The sequence below is a fragment of the Bombus terrestris genome, chromosome 11 (assembly GCF_910591885.1).
Source record: "Bombus terrestris chromosome 11, iyBomTerr1.2, whole genome shotgun sequence".
Classification (NCBI taxonomy): domain Eukaryota; kingdom Metazoa; phylum Arthropoda; class Insecta; order Hymenoptera; family Apidae; genus Bombus; species Bombus terrestris.
In genome coordinates, this window is record NC_063279.1 from 17,256,564 (window position 1) to 17,276,940 (window position 20,377).

At 37.0% G+C, this 20,377-nt stretch overlaps 3 protein-coding genes and 1 long non-coding RNA gene across 4 annotated transcripts; 2 read left to right on the forward strand and 2 right to left on the reverse strand.

The window, feature by feature from the left end:
• Positions 1-114: 114 nt before the first annotated feature.
• On the reverse strand, positions 115-3,748 carry LOC100651459 (glutaryl-CoA dehydrogenase, mitochondrial). Its single transcript, XM_012314219.3, has 8 exons — positions 3,446-3,748; positions 3,252-3,284; positions 2,241-2,609; positions 1,788-1,917; positions 1,384-1,609; positions 768-997; positions 421-581; positions 115-321 (listed from the first exon to the last, which is right to left on the reverse strand). Exons 1-8 carry the CDS (start codon positions 3,516-3,518, stop codon positions 254-256), a joined length of 1,290 nt encoding a protein of 429 aa, XP_012169609.1. The 5' UTR covers positions 3,519-3,748; the 3' UTR covers positions 115-253.
• On the forward strand, positions 3,157-8,252 carry LOC125386018. The gene is made up of 2 exons (XR_007225834.1): positions 3,157-3,287; positions 7,749-8,252. It is a non-coding gene; the product is annotated as an uncharacterized LOC125386018 (long non-coding RNA).
• On the reverse strand, positions 3,888-7,683 carry LOC105666290 (caveolin-3). The gene is made up of 3 exons (XM_012314215.3): positions 6,169-7,683; positions 5,060-5,239; positions 3,888-4,447 (listed from the first exon to the last, which is right to left on the reverse strand). Exons 1-3 carry the CDS (start codon positions 6,322-6,324, stop codon positions 4,250-4,252), a joined length of 534 nt encoding a protein of 177 aa, XP_012169605.1. The 5' UTR covers positions 6,325-7,683; the 3' UTR covers positions 3,888-4,249.
• Positions 8,253-13,564: 5,312 nt separating the features above from the next.
• LOC100651578 (suppressor protein SRP40) lies at positions 13,565-15,504 on the forward strand. Its single transcript, XM_003399240.4, has 3 exons — positions 13,565-13,930; positions 14,661-15,004; positions 15,215-15,504. The coding sequence occupies exons 1-3, from the start codon at positions 13,926-13,928 to the stop codon at positions 15,346-15,348; spliced, it is 483 nt and encodes a 160-aa protein (XP_003399288.1). The 5' UTR covers positions 13,565-13,925; the 3' UTR covers positions 15,349-15,504.
• The last annotated feature ends 4,873 nt before the right edge of the window (positions 15,505-20,377 follow it).

Consider the following 20,377-nt stretch of genomic DNA (forward strand, 5'->3'; position numbering starts at 1 on the left):
TTGAAACCAAACTTCACTAAAACAATTCGAATCATCTTCGATCTTTTAAGTTCTTTTTACTAACTCAATCGTCCTCTGTTTAGTTTCATTTGCTTTCTCTTTTTTTAATAATCCTTTTTATCCTTGTTCTTTTACCAAATTTTATTTAAAAAGATTGTTATTAAACCATCAAATATGTAATTTGTATAAAAAGAGTGTAATTATATAATGAATGAACATTTGTTTGGTTGATTCACTGTTCTGGATTCACTGTTCACGAAGAGAAGGCTTGTATACCAGTAATAGCTTTGCCAAGTATCAAACTATGGATATCGCTCGTACCTACGACAAACGGTATTAAACAATAGTCTTTTGTCCTTTGTCAAAGGATGTAATATTACACAAATATTACTATCAAATAGTCCTCTCTCCTTTACATACCTTCGTAGGTAATAACGCTTTCTAAATTTATTACATGTCTAATAACATGATACTCGTCCGATATTCCATTGCCACCTAACATCTCTCTGGCAACTCTCGCGATTTCCAGGGACTTCGTAGCAGAATTCTTCTTTATCATAGAGATCATTTCCGGTGTCGCTCTAGCATACATAATTATATTTATAAAAATATAGTCAAGCGTTCTAACGCTAATTAATTTACGGACATCTTCACTTTTCTTCTGAACTAATAATTTATTCGTTAATTATGTATCAGCGACCTAATCCACTCTATTGACGTTCAGAACTTGCATCCTATTTGATGAAAAATTATCACACAGCCCTTACTTGCCCTCGTCCTTCAACCTGCCCACCCTCAGGCAAGCCTGAAGACTGAACGCGATGTCGCACATCATGTCGGCCAGTTTTTTTTGCACTAATTGGTTAGCAGCTAGCGGCCTGTTAAATTGCTTCCTTTCCAGAGTATACGATCTGACGATGTTCAAGCAGGTTTCAGCAGCACCCAAAGCTCCCCACCCGATTCCGTATCGAGCGTTGTTCAGACAAACGAACGGTCCCTGTATGAATATTTCTTCATAAGTGATGTCTACGTATTAAGTCGATTTCTTTTTATCCTATATAATATCAAAGTAGAGATAGCTATCTCTATTTTTGCTTGACGAGGTTAATATATTTTTCTCGTTTCTAACACTTTACATTCTTCTATATAAGAATTAAACTTAATAACTCAATCCAAACTGATTCAGTCGATATTTCGAAAACTACTGAGATAAATTTAATCATTGACCCAGTAATTTATACTGTAGGTAGTAATTTACAGAGTATTTCTCTATTTTATCTTTCATATTCAGTGTGATATGTTCATTTGTGTATCACTCGCGATGGGTATGTATTATGAAAGTGTAAATTCTTCTTTACTGATATCTTCCTCTGTCAAACCTACTTTGAGACCCTGGGTATTTGGAAGTAGATTCTCTGCAGGCACCTCCACGTTGTCCATCAGGATCATACCAGTGACGGAGGCTCTTAACGAGAATTTGCCTTCGATTTTTGGAGTAGACAGTCGGCCCTTCTCGTTGCCCTTCCTCTCGACGATGAACCCTCTAACGATACCATCTTCGCATTTGGCCCAGATGATTAGTATATCGGCGATCGGAGAATTTGTGATCCTAAATTTAATGAAATTAATTAAGAAGAATGCTTCTAAAAGTTTGGAAGTTGGTTTTCTAGCGAACAGCGCCTCCCTTGTATCGCAATAAAATGTATTAATTTTGTTTTTGAAAAGGAACTGAAAACATATGGAAATTCAGTTCTAGATTATTCTGCGAAAAATTGACCAAGACTGACCATGTTTTACTTCCATTGAGTTTATAGACCTTCCTATCGGAATCATACGTTGCCTTGGTTTCCATGGAGCCTGGATCGCTTCCATGATTGGGCTCGGTTAACCCGAAACAACCGATGAATTCACCAGACACTAAAAGTAATCAGGGAAGTCGGCTATTTCATTGGAGAATACACTTCTGTTTACGGTATCTCAATAATCATAGATACTCTTCTCGATCATAGAAACAATTCTACAAAGAGTCGCTTAACATAGACAATCAAGAAACGAAAGATTTTTTACATCCTCGCATTCTCACCAGCATCCATCATTATTATCCGCTATTATTATTGTCCATTATTATTCCTATGAAATATTCTTTCCATTCAGAACCCACAAAGCAGCAGTTTCCATGATTCACATCGCTCCTTTTCATACTTAATCTTAATTTTGTTATTCCTTAATCTCAAACGTACCCAATTTTGGCAAAAACCGTTGCTTCTGCGCCTCATCCCCATGTTCATAAATAGCGCCAGCAACCAAAGAAGATTGTACCGACAGAGCAGATCTATATCCGCTATCCACAGCCTCGACTTCCTTTGCTAAGAGACCATAGGCTACGGAGGAAACGCCAGCAGCGCCGTACCCTTTCATAGTACAGCCCAGTGCGCCCAATTCACCCATTTCCCTCATGATCTCTTTGTGAAAGATCTCCTTGCGATTTGCCTCGAGTACACGAGGCAAAAGTTTTTCACGGCAATAAGATCGAAACTGATCTCTCACCAGAATCTCATCCTGCGTGAGCTGAGATTCGAGATCGAATGGATCTTCCCAATTGAAAGTGGCTGTTTCGTTTTATGGGAAATAGTAATGAAAATTAATCACTCGAATCATTTACAATTTCAAATTATTATATAAGATAATAAATTTATCGACAGATTAAGAACGTTAACTCTTTTATTTACAAATGTAACATCTTTTCCCATTTGGATAAATAATGTTTTATTGTCATTTTCTTAAAGTTTTATATACGTGGAATATCGTATCAAATATGTTCGACAAAATTTGAATTTTTGATCAAGTTTTAGTGAGCAGGAACTTTGAAAGAAAAAAGTTTTACGTTTTTACATTTTTGTCTTTTGAAATTTTGATCGAATATTTTGCATAATGTATTTTGCAATGTAGCATAGGTGTTTTTTGATTTGCGAACTTCTTGATCGAATATGAATTCGAGTTATTGTTTCTATTTTCAAACGTTTCAGAATAGATAAAGAATAATGTATGTTCTTATATTTAGTAGATATTTTTTTCCGTATTCAAATGTATATGCACATATTTCCGTCGGACAACATGGTATCTCTATTTCCGACGCGTGCTGCCACCTGGTAACTAACTACAAAATTTCCAGACTGCGAAAGCGATCGACGAGACGTGAATAAAAGTAAAAGCAAAGTGAAAATAGCAAAATAATGAAAAAGAAGACTTACGCTTTCCTCTGACTGCAAACGACACTGAAATCTCTGGTAAGTTGAATCGTTTATTAAGAATAATAACAGTAAATAACACGAACGATATACGTCATAAGGAATGGAACATTTTCATTGAACAAAAAATTGTACATAATTATCTTCCCTCACTGTCACAGGCGTAATTATATTTGCATAAAATAAAGGAAGGATACGTCTCGAAGGAGTTGCACAAGAAAATCGACAGCATCTCGATAAAGATAAAGAGCTTCGCGTGAGGCCTGCCATATTCCTAGTCGACTCAGAGAAAACTAACTTGTTGACCTCAGCCAGTAGCTTGAACTAACAACCTTATCTCTGAGATTAACTCGACCTCACTTAAAGATACCAAGTTAATCATATTCACCCTTCGCTTTTGTTCGTTCTGTTAAATTTTTTATCGAAACGTTGTTTAATAATATAAAATAACAATAACAAGCTGATTTTTAATCTTGATAATATGATTAGTAAGAATGACCACCGCTGTTTGGTGGGAAATTTAAATTTAAAATCGGCGTAACCGTGAAAATTTCTCAATACGAATTTTAAAGTTTCGAAAAAATGTGATTTTATTATTTATAATCGACAACGAACAGTTTTTCGCACAGATTAAAAAGAAATTCGGTTCTGAAATGGCTAAACAATTGATTTGATTGTCTATTGATTGACTTCCAACAGGTGTTCTTCATAGAGTATATTTTATTTATAAAACTTTATAACAATAGATATATAGATCTAATGACCAAATATTAACGAGAATCGCGCTACTGACAATTCTACATCGTAAACAATTAAAACTGCGATCACGAAGTGGAAACATGAGAAACGATTGCAGGTTGGAAAACGAAGAAGGGACTGACGGAGAACGTTAAGAGAAGCGATTCGTTTCGTGGAATGTTTTATGCTGATTGTTGCTGATTGATTTAAAAGGCACTTCGATGCTTTGCGAATGCAAAACTTTATCGTTTTATGATCCGATTTTATACAACGAGAATGTCGTCTTTTTGTGCTGAACCATCCGGTAACTTCTGATTATACACCCGAATATTGTGAAACAGATAGCCTAGGGATTCCATAACTGGTTTCACGATGGCGTGTGTCACGGCACTGAGAAAATTCCTCGTCGCCGCGCAGCTGATCTTCCAAACGCGGAGGCATGGCGCCAGACACCATATATGCTAAAAATTTCCTTCTATTAATCTCTCTTCTTGCAACTAAATATTATTTTTATAATTTAGTGGCAAATTGCTAGTGACAAGCGGGCAATAATACAAATTATCAAAATATATACTCCCGTTCATAAGCATTAGGATACTTACGAAAAATAAGATATGTACATCCAAAAATATCGTTAAAAACATCGTTAAAATCTTATTTACCCTTTGCACTCGGAACACATTCCAATATCTCTACCCATCAACTGACAAATTAAAAACCGAATTGTGTAAAGAAATTTTCGATTGCCTTGTACATTTATTGTGATTAAAAAATAATAGTTTTCATGATCCGTACATCGATGTATTGATATATCAAGTATTATATAAATGCGTGCTTGGAAAAAAAGAACGAAACTTCCAAGAAATCTTTATACAAAATAATACAGAAAGAAAGAAATTCTTCCATTGGAAGTCAATAGTAAAGCGACGACCTACATTTCCAATAGGCTGGGAAACAAAAATAATCGTAAGCATCGCGATAATGTTCGTATAATGGTGGTATTGTGTAGAGAGGCTAAGAACGGTGGGTAGCACTGATCGATCAGAAAATAGAGAAAAAGGTCGACGACTCACCTGAAACGCGAGGCAGGCAAACGTAAAACCGAAGCAAAGGGCGAGTAAAGGTGATACGAGGACCGAGAGAAACACGTAACAGCAGCTTCTGGACAACCGGAAGCAGTGACCGCTTAAACGCCACGCGCACTCCGGACTGCGTATTCCTTCCGGTTCCCCGATCACATCATCCCACATCACCTGTATTATAACAATAATCGTCACAATTAATGTTTTCTTAAAGACATATATCCCAAATTTTAAGCTAGAATTTCATTTTATTGCCTTTCTGGCTCTTTCACTTTTCCATCATTTCTTCTGCTTCGTTCATTTAGAATTCGTCGAACGATATTTTTAAAAGTTCTAGAGTAAGTCGAGATGTTCTACAAACTACGACAAGCAGCTTTTTTTAAATGCCAAGGTTACTGTATGTATACGTACTTCCCCGTACTCAAGTTCGCGTGTTTAATTCGTAATCACGACACTTATCTCGATCAAAAAGACGTATTCTTTTCATAAATAAATTATCAGATCTTTCTATCTTTCTACTCCTTTGATTCTCCAGTACGACACTCATAAATAAGCTAATCTTTTAACCCCAAAAATTAAAACACCCTAACAAGAGGAATTACAGTTCGTTTATTTTAACTTATTCGAAAATAAATAGTTCATATAACTAGAGTTCATATAATAGAAATTCACTAATTTTCTCTATTATTTGTTAATTTTTGTTCGCATAATAAGCCCAAATTTATATGCGAGAAAAATTTGTAACGAAACATTTATAATTTGATTTTTATAGCTATACCGGACATCTTTATGAGTCATTTACGGGACATTTAATAGTGCAAAAATGCACAGAATGCGCGAATACGATATGCAAAAGTATAACAATTATTTAAATATTTATTAGATAAAAAAATGTCTATTTAAAATCTATTTCTTTAGAAAATAAAATGCTGACAATTTATTTGTATATATCACTAGTAAATAAAAAACAAAAATTTTGTATAAAAATGTAAGAATTTCTTCCAGTGTTTTATTCCCCAATCTTTCTCCCACAGAACCAATGTAAATACCATGATAAGAATAAAAGAACCATAATAAATGATGTTTTATCAACAACGTACCTGAAGGTGTTTGTTCAAGCTGTTGGGGTCCCGGTCCTCCAGCTCGGTATTGCTATCGTCCTCGTTGGAGGACTCTGCCTTCTCCATCCCTGGAAAGTGGAAATTATGACACGTTGGCAGGGAACACTTGAACACGCGCCTGAAACCAGCTAGCATCCTGTCTTTTGCAAGTTTATTTCAGGATTCGTGAGTTCAGGATCAACGTTGACTTCACGCGGTGTTCCAGGTTGCTGGTCGAGTAGTCGTGGTCAAGTGCGTCGCCATCGCGAAAACACTACGCGCCATCGCGGAAAACCACCGTCCGGCCGATCCATAAGACGCCATTGATCTACCGCGCGTTAAATAATACACGATACCTTCAGAGACGGAGTGTCAATGCCAGGATCCTCGGTCTTGAGCACACTCGAGGGACTTGTTGCAGCCTCGACACGATCCCTCGAGAACGTGCACGTTTTGGATGAACATTACGAGTCGGCATGAGTTTCGTGAACGTCATAATATCTACTCTACGACGACCCGGTACGTTTATGCGACTCGATAATTTACGTTGCTCACGTTTCCCACTTTCCTAAACAGGGGTGGCGCGGTTGAGGTGGGTTGGGGTGGCTCGAGGAAGTTGACAGTAAAAGGTTCTCAGGAAAGTTTTCACGATGGAAGTTATGGCTATTGACATTCTCTGAGTGATTCGGCAAATACCAGCAGGGATAAACAGCATAATCCTCTATGTCCAGAATTATATCATTTCCATCCTTTACTGTTACTTTGATTTTACTTCTAGACTGTTTTAATAACATGTATGCTAAGCATATATATATCTTTTACGTTTATCGACTCGTAAAAATATACGTTAGGTACAAATACTTTTATATTCTTCAGGTCATATTAATAGCATTTAGGGTTCCTAAAAATAATACTTTTAAGGAATTTTCGGTACTAAAGCGTATTCAGTTCAAAGCAATGTTTTTATAAAAACGATAGTTTGGACTTTAGGGTATCTTCAAGACGTAAAGGGCAAACGATTTCAACTTTTGCATACTATGAATTGGAAACTAATACAAACTACGAAGAATTTTTAATGAAATACAGGGGTAACGAAAAGTCGTTCGTAACTATCGATCGGTAACTTCCGATTGTCACGAAGATCGCCGCAAACTATTAATTATGCAGCGAGCTTTTGATTCCGCGTATTGAACACCTGCTCGTTCGTTTCTTTCCATTTAACCTACATTATGATTCGTAACTTTGTTTCCCACCCTTAAATCGACATTTCTGAATGATGGAAAGATATAGTACTATGTAAATTAAATATTCTCGCCATGTTATGTTCGATCAAGAATATTTACCAGCTTTAATTAACATTTGGAGAATATAAACTTCAAACTAAATAACCAATATATTAATATTAATATTAATTCACCAATCGTTTGCATTAACAATTGTAATAATTATTCCTAACTTTTTCTTCATCGTAACAGTTCGTTGGTTCGGTATACTTGGTTGAAAGTGGGTGGATGTATTACTCACTGGACTCCCCGTTTGCAACTCGTGATCCCCTTATCTTGTTTGATTGTCTTTTCCAGCAGGTTCACCAGACTGCAACTCTCCCTCTTTTTCGTTCACACCGCTGTCTTACTCTTCACGATCGTGCAGGTGCGAGGATAATCCGCGATCTAGCGGCCGGACAACGGTCAGCGCGGCTGCGCCAGCCGTTTCAACCCTCTCTGCGTCGCGCGACGCATCGTGCAACCACCCCGACGAAACGAAAGTGAATGGCCCGTAGCGTGTACGATCAAAACGCGACACCGCGTTCGATAAAAGGGACTATTGGGGAAGAAATGTCCCGCGTATAATTATTCAAGATGGATTACTTGGATTCTTGTTTCTTTTTTTTTACGATGATGGATGTTGTTATTTTGAGTACTTTCAATGGCATCTTTTCTTCACGACGCATACTGAGATCGATTTGCATCGATATGTCGGAAAGAATTATTTTTGTACGCAGATCGTATTGAACTAAAGTGAATTTTTATTTTCGTACAGGATAAACAGATGAGATAACTACGTAATAAAAAGATGTAGCTATATTTTGAGATCACTAATTTTGTATACACCACTGTACACCCTATATCCTCGAAGACAATTTTTATGTTTCACTAGATTGTGTAACAAGTTCATTCGCGTATAATTCATTTCATAGTTCATTTCCAATCAGCAACACGTGCCTTCTTTTATTTTATCATCCTTTGCTTCAAAGAAAGATTGCAAGGGAAATGTAAAAGTTAAAAATTGTGGATATATATTTGTCACTGTATATCGTGTATGCATATCATAGTTGTTTCGATTTCATTTCCTATTTCTTTCTTTTCCTTTCCATTGGCTGTATTGATTTTTAAAGATTGCTACATGTGAAGCACCCGTGGATTGAAACAATAAATACTTACGTGGACGATCATTGATATCGAAACGTGTGTTCTCATACACGCGGTTATTTCAAGAGAGATCTTTTGGGACCACTTAAGCCCTTCTTCTTAAAGTGTTTTCAGTTCTGTTTATTCATTAGCTGGTAAAACGCGTTACGTACATCGATTACGATAATTCTTCTGTACAGTTATGTAATATCGATAAAAAATGTAATTCCGCCGAGCATGTTTGTCGCTCTCAGAGATAAAACCTTATATAAATAATGTTGCTTAATAACGATACAAGTTTTTCGATAAGAAAACGAAATGTTACCGCATCGAAGGGAGTCCCGTATACGTCGACAGATGGAGCAAGAATGAACTCAAGAATAAACTTACCGATCGTGTAAACACTCTAATCTACGAATAACGCAAGTAGGAGTAATGTAAATGAGCTTGTCCCATTCTGAATTCTGTCTTTCACCTTTATTATCAACCAACACCTACACTTTCTTAATCCCAAACGAACAATTTTTGTGATTAAAAATTCAAGGAATTTTTCGTTAAATGGAAATTTCATCGGCTCCAGGTTAAATGGAATTTAATCCTGAAGTACGCATCTTCATTTCAACGATGGAATATCTCATATAATTGAGTACCATCGGACTTGTAAGATATTTTATAAAATTTCATAGAACCGTAATTCAATTGAGAACTCAAGAACACAGATCCTCCAGGTGGGCCGAACTCTCCAAAGGGACTGAAAGAAAGAAGGAAAATAAATTGTCTGGGTGGCAAAGATCCGAAAGAAGCGATAACGACGCGAGGGACGTGGTAGAAACGAAAGGAATGAGGACGATGATGGAAGAGAAGGAACGACAGGGAACGAATGAAAAGAGCGACCGGATGCAAGAGCGTCTGTTGGAGATAAAGATAGCTCGCGTTTTCTTGTTGCACCGCCCGTCTCATAAACGTCATCTTCCTATTACCGAGTTCCACGTAAACGCATAAGAAAGTCCTTTGATGCTCAGCCACTTCTCAAAGGACTCCGTTCACCAGGAATCCAGCATGGATTCGGTTCGGTTCGAACCGAAAAATCCTCAGGCGAAGAACAGTTCTCGTTAATCGGATTCTGACGGGATCTTTCAATCGACTGTGAAAGCGTCTTCGTCGGTTTTGGGAAATTCTACTTCCCCGAATACCGATGAGTCTCGGATTGTGAACACGTTAACGAAGATGTAAATGGACGGATTGTCGTGCCTATGAAACGAAGGATGAAGTTGAAATTAAAGTTAAATATCAATACATGTTGCATTATCCAAAACTATACGTATTTTTATAACATAAAATCATTTTTATTTTTATTCCTGTACATTGTAAATTAAGTTAACGAATATATATTCGTCTTATTGACAAAACCAGCGTAAATTCGTATAGCGAAAACGCTTTAGTTTCGAGAATATTAACGAGGAAGTTAACTCTTGAAATTCACTTTTTTCGTTTGTATACTTCTCGTACTTTATGCTTATTTTTTGTTACTGGAATCTTCATTTTCATATCCTTGCGTCTTCGTTATTGCTACAATTTTCCTTCTCAACGTCAGTACGCTGACCATTTTATCGTTGGAATTCATTATTTGCCGTTCTTACGTTATTTGTATCGCCGAAACTCTTCTCATTCCTCGAATAGTCGAATCGAAAATGTATTTGTTGCCCTTGCATGCAATTCAGTTTAATATTACATCGAAATGAAAGAAGTAAGCAGTTGGATCGAACGAAAGAGGACAGTTCTACGAACGAGTGTCCTCGCCCTCTACGCTGCCCCCACTTGTTCCGGACACTTTGCGGAATGCCGGCCTGGAATGTCCATTATAATGGCACGCGACGTCCATTCATACATACATCCGTGGCTGTCATTCGCAGAGACGCGATCGCTTTGTCTCGCGTTTTGACGTCCGCGCCGCGTGACAGATCGAAGATCGATGCGACAATGGCCCGATATTTCCATTATCCGTTAACCTGTCCCAGCTAATTCCATTGTACCTGTTCGCCGGCGACAGAGTGTACTGCCACACGCTTTCGTTCTCTGTTCACCATCGGGAAACGAAATCGTTCACAATCGGCCGGAGACTCATGGGGATTCTCGATGCTTAGTGACATCGAGTTTCTCTTTGAAAGGCGAATAAAACGCTGGTCCAAGTATTAGATAACATATGAAGATCACAGGAGTACATTTCTGTTGATTTTCCACCTTGACTTTTAAAGTTTCACCCCTTGTTAGAAGTCGGTAACTTTTCTGGCAACGTTAATTTTACGATCATTCATAATAAATATAGTAGCGTGCGAATACTTTTTATAGCCATCGTATGTAGGGAAATCGATCTTTTAAAAGTTCTAGACTGTAGACTCTTGAATATCTTAATGCCTCCACGCTTGGTTAGGAAATTGGAACGAGAGCAAGAGTGAACAACGTGCTAGTAAATGAAAGCAACGACAGGCAAAATGTCACACGAAGACGGATCGGTTCCCTTTCACATCGAATTCATTCTCAAAGGTAAAGTTTTATGTAAATCTGGTCGCCGGTTATTGTAGCAAGTTAAGAAACTGACTCAGGGCGTATTCTCGAATCAGCATATGCTCGAGTGCGGCTCGAAACCGGAAAATGTTTTTAAAGATACGAGTTTGTGGGATGTTCTCCTGATCCCCTTTTGGTCCCTTACTTTCTTACGTCATCCTCGAGGCTGAGTCACGTCATTCCCCTCATCCATAAACTTCCAACACCCTCGTTCACGCGCCTTAAGAAGGTCGAGTCACCCCTCGGCTATCTCACTAAAGTACACCTCAACTTTGTTTCCCATTTCCATGTGTATGTGACTATTCCTAGCGGAATTATCGAACTTTGCGTCTTGTTTGTTTAACTATTTAGCAGAGATTAGGGCACCTCGCAAGGTTTCGTTGTGGATATTGTTATGAACTTTATACAAAATATACTATTCGTTATAATATTTAATAAATAAAACAATTGGCTACTTGGGTTTTATTTGTTATATTACGTCGAGAAAAATATAAGTTTGCATAAATTTGTATATCCAATCTATTGTATAATCGTTATAATAGTTCCCCGTAAGTTGCTTCTGTAAGTAATCAGCTTCTGTTCGAAAATTGAATAAAATTGCCACAATGTGATATATACCATAACTCATGGTATCATATCGTGCTTTCAGAATCATAAACCGAGTGGAGCAAGGCCAGACCGGTTATCGATAGAAACGAAGAAATTAACGTGACGGTGCAGTGGTCGCCCTTTCAGCTCCTCTAGCCGCGTATAAAGCGTGTAATTCAAGATTTCCCAGGGATCGGTTCAGTAACGAACGCGATCGGATCAGAATTGCGTCATTGTTCGCTTGCATAACTAAGTACAAGCACGTTTTCCACATGACCGGGACTTTTGCACTAACTGTACCGATCTTCGATCATTTCATCGTGATAACCTGCGTCGATCGACGATTGATATCTAGTTGCGATGAACTTCGAGGAGAAACATTTGAAAATTTGCAAAAGATCAAACAGAGAGTTTGATTACTTTTAAAAATGCAGATAAACTTGGTATGGCGTAGACATTACGCGCGATAGTTCACACGTAAATCATTTTTTAATTATTACTTTTATTATTGCATTCTTCTTTTCATTTAAATATTCAATCGAAGGCAAACATCGAATGTATTTGAAATTTGAATATACCGCGAATGTATTGCCTAAATATTATCATATCATCCCATAAGTTCGTGCCGTTTTTCGAGCGGTTATATATGTTAAGATTGTTTACATACCTTTCAGTTTCATGAAAAAATGTAATCCCCCTCTCGTTGTACAACTTCTTCCCATTTTTCTAGTAGGGCCATTATTCCGTCTCGATAAAAGTTCTCTTGTTTTTCTTAAAAATAATTTTCTAGGCTATTTTTGAGAATGTCAATATTTTCAAATTTTTTACCTACTTAAAAGTGTTGTAATGCTCTGAACAGGTGGTAATCAGATGGGGCAATGTCTGGGGAATGTGGAGGATGTGGTAAAATTTCCCAATTAAATTCAGACAATTTTTTTTATAACGCTTTTCGCTACGACATGCGGTCTAGCGTTGTTATGATGGAAGATAACGTTGTTCCTATTCGCTAAACCTGGTCGTTTTTCAGCTAGTGCTTCCCTTAATTTTTCTAACTGAGTACAATATTTGTTTGAATTAATGGTATCACCACTAGATAAAATTTCAAAATAGAGTATTCCTTTATAACCCCACCATACACACAAAAGAACTTTACGTGGATGTAACCCTGGTTTTGCACAGCGTTGAGTTGGCTGATTTCGTTGGGACCAGCTACGTTCCCGTTCAGGGTTTTCGTAAAGTATCCACTTTTCATCACCAATTACCAGACGTTTAAGGAATGTTTATTACGCGCAAGTAATGACATGCACGCTGTCGTTCGTTCAAGACGGTTCCGTTCCGTAAGTTCATGGGGCACCCAAACGTTCAACTTTGACACTATCCCTATTTTTTTAAACACCTATAAATCGTTGTCTTAGGTATGTTCAGAATATTTGACATCTCTCGAACTGTCAAACTTGGTGATTTTTCAACAAGATCCCGAATTTTATCTTCGTTTGTCTGAGGAGGACGGCCGGAGCGTTCCTGGTCTTCTAAACAGAAATTGCCAGCTCTAAAACGTTGGAACCACTTCCTACAGGTGCGAGATGAAAGCGCATTTTCTCCGTAAACAGCACATATGTTTTTCGTGGCAATTGTTACAGAACTTCTTTTCCGAAATTCATATAACATGAGATGTCGAAAATGGATACGCATTTCACTCATGACTTTTTACTGTTAGAAGTCACTGTGTTCACTATATTACGATCTTATACCCACGAAAATCTGCTCTAGCCTGTTCTCGATCAGCCAAGCTCAAGTGCATTGGTCCCTTATTGCCCGTATGTTTAAAAATCGACACATGAAATGTATACACAAAAGTCGGCACGAACTTATGAGATGACCTAATATATATATATATATGAAGTACATGGCTTGAGAAAGGTGAAAATTGTGTACATAAGAATCGAAACAGTTTGTAACGGAAATCATTCGAGTGTCGAAATAGAAAGAAAGAGTATCATTACCGTTCTTTGATTTGCTTCATTTCAATTTTGACATGTATTACGATTATAATGTACTAGATAAATAATGATGAATAAGGAAAATAGATAAATAAACATAGTAAGTGAGTGTTTGTGGTAACATTTTAAGGTCCTAATTCGGCGACGAATTTGATTGTTATCGATCGTACGACTTCATTAACATAATAAATATAAAATGAGGTGAGAGATGTTTAATAAATAATATAAATCCCAACTTTTTGTTGTCCGTATTTATATTTATGTTATAATCGAGTCGTACACCACTTCTGACCATAAATCTTAGAACATCCTCTGATATTTAGTACAATGTAACGCTTCCTGCTCCCCTTATTTTGTACTTAATCTATTATAAATCTGTTATTCCATCCGCATTTCTAGAGCTCTCGTATGGTATAAAATACCAAATAAGACAATTTTATTAGAATTTTCCGATTTTAACAAGCAGCTTGTATGTTGATTATTTAGTTGTATGCAATTATTTTTAAATATTTTACAATATCTTATGTTCAATTTTTGAAACGTTTAACAAACATTTTCTGCTAAGTCCTCCAACAGTGAACGTTACTCTATTTTGCACGATCGTCCTTCTACTCATAAGAAACTCATCAACAAATAGGAAAAATGTTTACGTCACAACGACAGCGGATTTAACAGAGCTATCGTCCTAAATATTTGAAACAGGAATAAAGTTTGAGAAATGTTCACTTAACTTAACAAACAATATTTTTTTATCCTTTAGATCTCCCGTTTAATAAACAAAATTATCTTTATATTTACAAATTATACGTATATATTTCAACGGATATTTTATTCCACAATATTTTGCTCTATAACATTTTAGGCAAATAACTAATAAATTTTCCGTAATTAGAGGTTCGGTAACGAAGGGATAAGAAAAGTTGTGAAACAGTTGCAGGAACTCGGGTCGAAAGAAGAAATTAAACAGCGCATCGAGTTCAAACTGTTGCTGTAAGATCACGAAGTTTGCGGACAGCACAGAACTCTCGACTTCTTTCTCCTCTTCCTCATCATCATCTTCCTCAGACTCCGAATGTTCATGTTGCGGTTATTCAAATTGCGATCGTCCAAAGCGTGATCGTTCAAATTATGATTATTCAAGTTGTAGTCGCTGCAGCTGTAAAAGTACACCCAAAGGACGAGAAAGTAAGACAAAATCAAAGAAACAAATGGCATTATCCTGCAAGTCGTCGTCGAAGAACTATTCTTCAAAGAAAAAGTCTCAACGTAGGAAAAGTAAGTTTTCTTAATATTGATACCTGCAACTTCTTTATAAGAAAAAGCTTTTCTTAAAATTACATCTACAACATCTTGTTTGATTTTCATTTTTCAATCAGGCGAGTAAATGATTTTTACTCTTAACGAATTACTATTTGTATTTGAATTCTCACGAATCGATCAGCATCTATCTGCACAAAATTGATTGAAAAATCGTGACTGTTTCAGGACGTTCGTCATCATCTTGGTGCTCGTGTTCGGATTGCAATTGTTCGGAGGACTCGAACGACAGCGACGATGAATGCGCCGTTACCTCATCGAGCAAAGGAAGGAATAAACCACATCGTAGAACAAAAGCATAATGGAACCGCATTACGCTCGCCCTCATAAACCCAATTCATTTGGTCACCAAGCCTGATTTTAATATTTTTATACATGACAATGATTTATTTATTAACTTTCTCGTATTTATTAAATTATACCGATAATTAGAAATGTCATTTTACTTATTTGAAATATTATATTCCTTCATGAGTTGATATTATATGAATAGAAATTATATTAAAAATGATAAAAAGAAGGTGTATAAATATTGTTGTTTTAAAAAAGAAATATATAATATTGCGTGAACAATAAAGGAAAACGTTTGTATGATACCGAGGCAACTTCTTGCTCAACTTTTCTGCTGGCTTGAGTCATACGCGCGCCCTATGTTAGACTAATTGCGCGCACGTGTGCCTCAACAGCACTCTTGCCTGCAGTCGGGCGTATCATCTGAACCGTGAACGATTTTACGAACCGAAATCCCCATTTTCCTGCTATACAACCGAATGTCTTTCGCGAAATTCCTATCTGATCGATAGTGCATTGCGTTGGAAATTGGGAAACTTCGTTTCAAAAGAAATTCGTGAAACTACTATAGACTGGTAGAGAATAGGAAGATCGTATTACAATTTTCCAAAAATTACAAAATTTGTGTACATTTAAATATGGATAAACTTTAGTGTAAATGGAAATTTTTTAAACATTGTTTAAAGATTTTCTTGAAAGCTACTTTAACACATTACCCGAAATATGTGAAAATATAAAAAATATCTCTTTACAAATATCGAAAAAGAAGCTCTTTAAAAAAAAGCATAACAAAAATTGAAAGAAAAATTTTGTAGAAATTAATAGATCTAAAAACTCTATCGTGGTCTCCTAAAGGTTAGAGAACTTGTGTCAATGTAAAGAATAGAAATATATCAGAAGGAAGTACAAGAAAAGTTTCGTTATAGCATTTTTCATCTATGACAAGTTACAAGCTTTAATAGAAAGAAAATTCTAACAACTTCTCAAGGATAGGCAAATGTAAATAAGAAAGGAAGAAAAGAACAACATCCTCGTCAACCGTGTTAACCCAATCTCACATCGAACTTTTCCCTTTTTTGCTTCTATTAAACTCGAGAGACTCTCGATACTAACATTACGAAATAACGTAGCGAAACGAGAATCCATCGGGTGAAATTGAATCGAACTCCAATGCAAAGTTCGACGTCGTGTAGTGGTAGAGAAACGTATTTCGTGCCACGAAACAGATACAAAACAAATTCTGACGGCGTTTAGTCCCACAGGGGTACGAGTCACGATTATTTATCGCGCCTAAGCCGAAGGGTACGTTGTTAATTGGATTTAAGGGTCGACATCGTGGTCCCTCGGCGGGGTTAGGCGATTTCCCTGCTTTTACTGCTTCGTATTCAGTCGCCCTGAACGTTTAATCGTCGTGCCCGATATTATTGCTCGACGTTGGAAGAAGAAAGCAAGACAAACGGAATTCGATTACGCAAGCTGATGGAGGCGGGAAACTGATCCACCTTGGCGGATTGCGACGATTCATTGGTATTTAGATAAGATTATTCGCCGATACATGCTAAGAGATACCTTCGCTATCGATAGTGAGATTTTATTGCTACCTGCGGTTGGGATAATACGTACGCGCGGAATGAATTATAGTTACAGTTTGTAACATGCACATAGGCTCAGAAAAGTATCGAAACACGTGTGGAAAACTCTGATCATATATACTATATGTGTTAAAAATGTGTTAAAACATTTAATATATGCTATACAATATTAAATATTTAGCGTTATCGCGATTAAGTCTCAGTATCGTAAACGACTGACAGTCTCCGTACGCGAATTATGCGACAAGATCCTGCTCCAAATTGCGGAAAAGTCGATGAATAAAGCAGAAACGCGAAACAGTGATCGTGCGTGACAAGGAAAATCGATCGGAAGGCAAGGAAAGAAGGAACGTAGAAAAGGCTGCACTCGCAGAACCAGTCACGTGCGACCATGCAACGTGCTGACTGCACTTAGGTTCATGGTCTGTCTCTACCTTGCCACTGCAACTAGGAGTTGTGACATAATAGGCTCTCGCCACTTCACAGACTATGCCATTCGTGTTAACTGCTGTAGCACCGAGAAATCGCAAAATACGCTACGAAATTCCCGATCTTTTACCTTCTTTCATAAAACTGTTCTTTTTTCGTATTTGAAGATACGGAAATATTTAAGAGTCGAACACATGCGATCAGATTTCAGTTCCTGTAAATTATGTATAAATATTTATGGAGTTTGTATGGGAACACTTGCCATGCGTGCGTCATCGTTTCCATCGGATCGTCAAATTTATATAAATATTTATATTGTATCTATGGACTTGGTCTCGGTTCTGTTCTTAGTTAGACGATTTTGATTTAATATGGAATATCCAATTCTTTTTTTACGCTACTTGACTTGATCTGACATACTTCAAACGGTGTCTTTTAGCATATCCTATGTACAAGAACAAGCATAAATACATGCTTAAAAGCATCTTTCATTCATCGTTCTGCGAATATCGACAGTAAACCACATTACAATGCTATTAAACGAAACTGGGCGATATCCGGGGACCCGTTAGGATGCATCGGGGACAGGCGAATTAATACATGCTAGAACCTGAACATACAGAGCTGAATAACTTCTTGTCTTATAATTTACCGTTAACGACAATTCAGCTCATTCATTGGATTACAACATGGACGGGCAGCTGCGTTGGGCAACGAAAACTCTGTTAAAGGTCCCAATCCAAACGCATTGTGTACGGAATCTAGGTAGGAGTAGTTATGGTTAGATAATGGCAACGCTTTCAGCATATAATTATCGTCTTAGCTACGCCGTATAATACATCGTTCTTTGCTCCGCATTCGCATGTCGTGAGCGCAATCGAACATTTCTCTCGACATGATCCCGTTTCAACATATCCACAACCCGTTCCCTCTCCGCGATATTTCTACATTCGTTGTTCTACAATCGTAGATTCGATCGCCAGATTAGATCGGCGGTAGAATTACTATAATACGCTAGAATTGTTATAATAGCCAAAATCATGAAAATCGATTAGTAATCCTCTCCCTTGTTGTATTATGTAAGATATTTTTCTATTTCTTACCCTTACTTCAGATAAAGTACAAAGGAATCTTCGAAACACGTTCTCGAACCTTTCTTTCATATCCTAATTCCATAAATCTGAAGTTCGAAAACCTCAGCATCAACCACTTCACTGCAAATAAAAATGAAATTTTCGTTCCTACAAAAAATACCGAAATACCACGATACCATTGCATCGCTCTAAATGCATACGTACTTCTGCTCTCTCGATCGTTGCTTGTTACAAACTCCTCCCTGACTTTACAATTTGCAAATGTAACTGCATGTTAAATTATAGTTAGGACGTAATAAACAGTACGATAATAGAAAATATCGAAGAAAAGAAGAAAAAAGCTTTACCCGTAGGGGAAGAGCCGGCAATCCAAAAGCGATGTTCACGTGTCGGTCATCGTGGCCTCTACGGGTCCGACAGGTTTTATCGTTACGAGCTTACGCGGCTACGTAAGAATAATTCCATTTTCAGTTATATTAGCCAGCGTAACGTGACCAATGTCCACGTGGTCGCAAGCACGTGCACAGGACGCGGGACTGTTGCATAAGCGGCGAAGCTAGCCGAACTGAGCCGAGAGAGATGACGAACTACATACTATTCCTCGGAGCACCCACGCTTTCCCTGATTTACGTACTCTTTTTTTATAAAATTTCTTTCTCTACTAAAAATATTACTTACGTGTCTAATCTTGCCCCCTTTGGCAGTGTCCTATCGTTAATGGATCATCAAGATTCTATTATCGAAATATTGGACTATTAACCCAAAGAATTCGACTGGAAATGCAGGACAGCAATGAGAGTAAAGAAAAAAGGAAGAGCAAAGGGGGGAATAATAACGGGTATAAATAATATTAGACTATTATGATATGATTAAATTGGTTTTTAAAAACCAATATGCAATAATAAAATCGACGTACGTCGTTACCAAAGGCTGTGAAAGGCTAAAATCAACGAGTTCATTAATGTGACTGTAGAAAAAGATATACTACGTAACATTATATACCATATAATATATCATTGCTAAGATTTTAAATTAATATTATCTATGAATTCTATAAAAAGATGGTAAATACTGCTTCCATTTTTTAATTTACCATCAATTTGTAATATAGTAAAAAATCCGTATACTATTACCAAAAATTTATTTTAATGTTCGTACACTCGTGAACAGTAGTGTATACCATACATGTATGTCACTATAATATCGTTGAATGAATACATTATCGGGGACCACGAAGGAATCTCCATAGAGACTTCGAAAAAGGATCGGAGTGGAAAGCAATTTTCTCAACGTCTCGCGACTAGCACGCTCGCGGGAAATATTACGTTACGACGTTGCACAACGCTAAAACGAGCCGCCGATACACGCGAAACGGGACCTCGCGTAATGAATCTTCATTCCTATAAATAGGCATGTATCAAACTGTCCGGATTCCTCGACACACTTCCAAGACAGTCGCGCGACTCTTTAACAATGCAGAAACTTCGCGGTGAAGTTGTTTTCGTCGATATGTTGGAAAATCAGTTGAAGATGATTCAATCTCTAGGCAGATTCACCCAATAAGCAAATAAACGACTTCCTACCACATTGCTCTAAAAAAAAGGGTATGAACGAATGGAAAAAGAATTAAAAAATGAGAATTAAGCTTATAAATCAATATTTTTGAAATGTCCAAAATACGTATTTAATTCTAAAATCGAATAAAGAGATGTAGTTTTGATAAAAAGAAAAATGTTACTCGATCATGTTTTTCTTTCGCAATGTGATGTCATGTTTGTTTGTTACACGATGCTCCATGTTTAACAGACCGTAATATCTGACCGTAGCAATCGAGTTTACACTTAGTACACATCAGCTACAATGTTACCTTTACATATATAGCCACCTACGACTACAGTAGCAATTATATCGTCTCTTTTGGAAGA

Excerpts from the sequence above, each read along its gene's own strand:
- LOC100651459 (XM_012314219.3), bottom strand. The coding sequence starts at position 3,518 with ATGGCAGGCCTCACGCGAAGCTCTTTATCTTTATCGAGATGCTGTCGA. Across the intron at positions 582-767 it reads AGGTTGAAGGACGAGGGCAA|AGCGACACCGGAAATGATCT; the intron begins GTAAGGGCTGTG and ends TATGTATGCTAG. Across the intron at positions 322-420 it reads AAGCGTTATTACCTACGAAG|GTACGAGCGATATCCATAGT; the intron begins GTATGTAAAGGA and ends CGTTTGTCGTAG.
- LOC105666290 (XM_012314215.3), bottom strand. The coding sequence starts at position 6,324 with ATGCTAGCTGGTTTCAGGCGCGTGTTCAAGTGTTCCCTGCCAACGTGT. Across the intron at positions 5,240-6,168 it reads GCTTGAACAAACACCTTCAG|GTGATGTGGGATGATGTGAT; the intron begins GTACGTTGTTGA and ends GTTATAATACAG. Across the intron at positions 4,448-5,059 it reads TTGCCTGCCTCGCGTTTCAG|CATATATGGTGTCTGGCGCC; the intron begins GTGAGTCGTCGA and ends GGAAATTTTTAG.
- LOC100651578 (XM_003399240.4), top strand. Across the intron at positions 15,005-15,214 it reads AAAGTCTCAACGTAGGAAAA|GACGTTCGTCATCATCTTGG; the intron begins GTAAGTTTTCTT and ends TGACTGTTTCAG.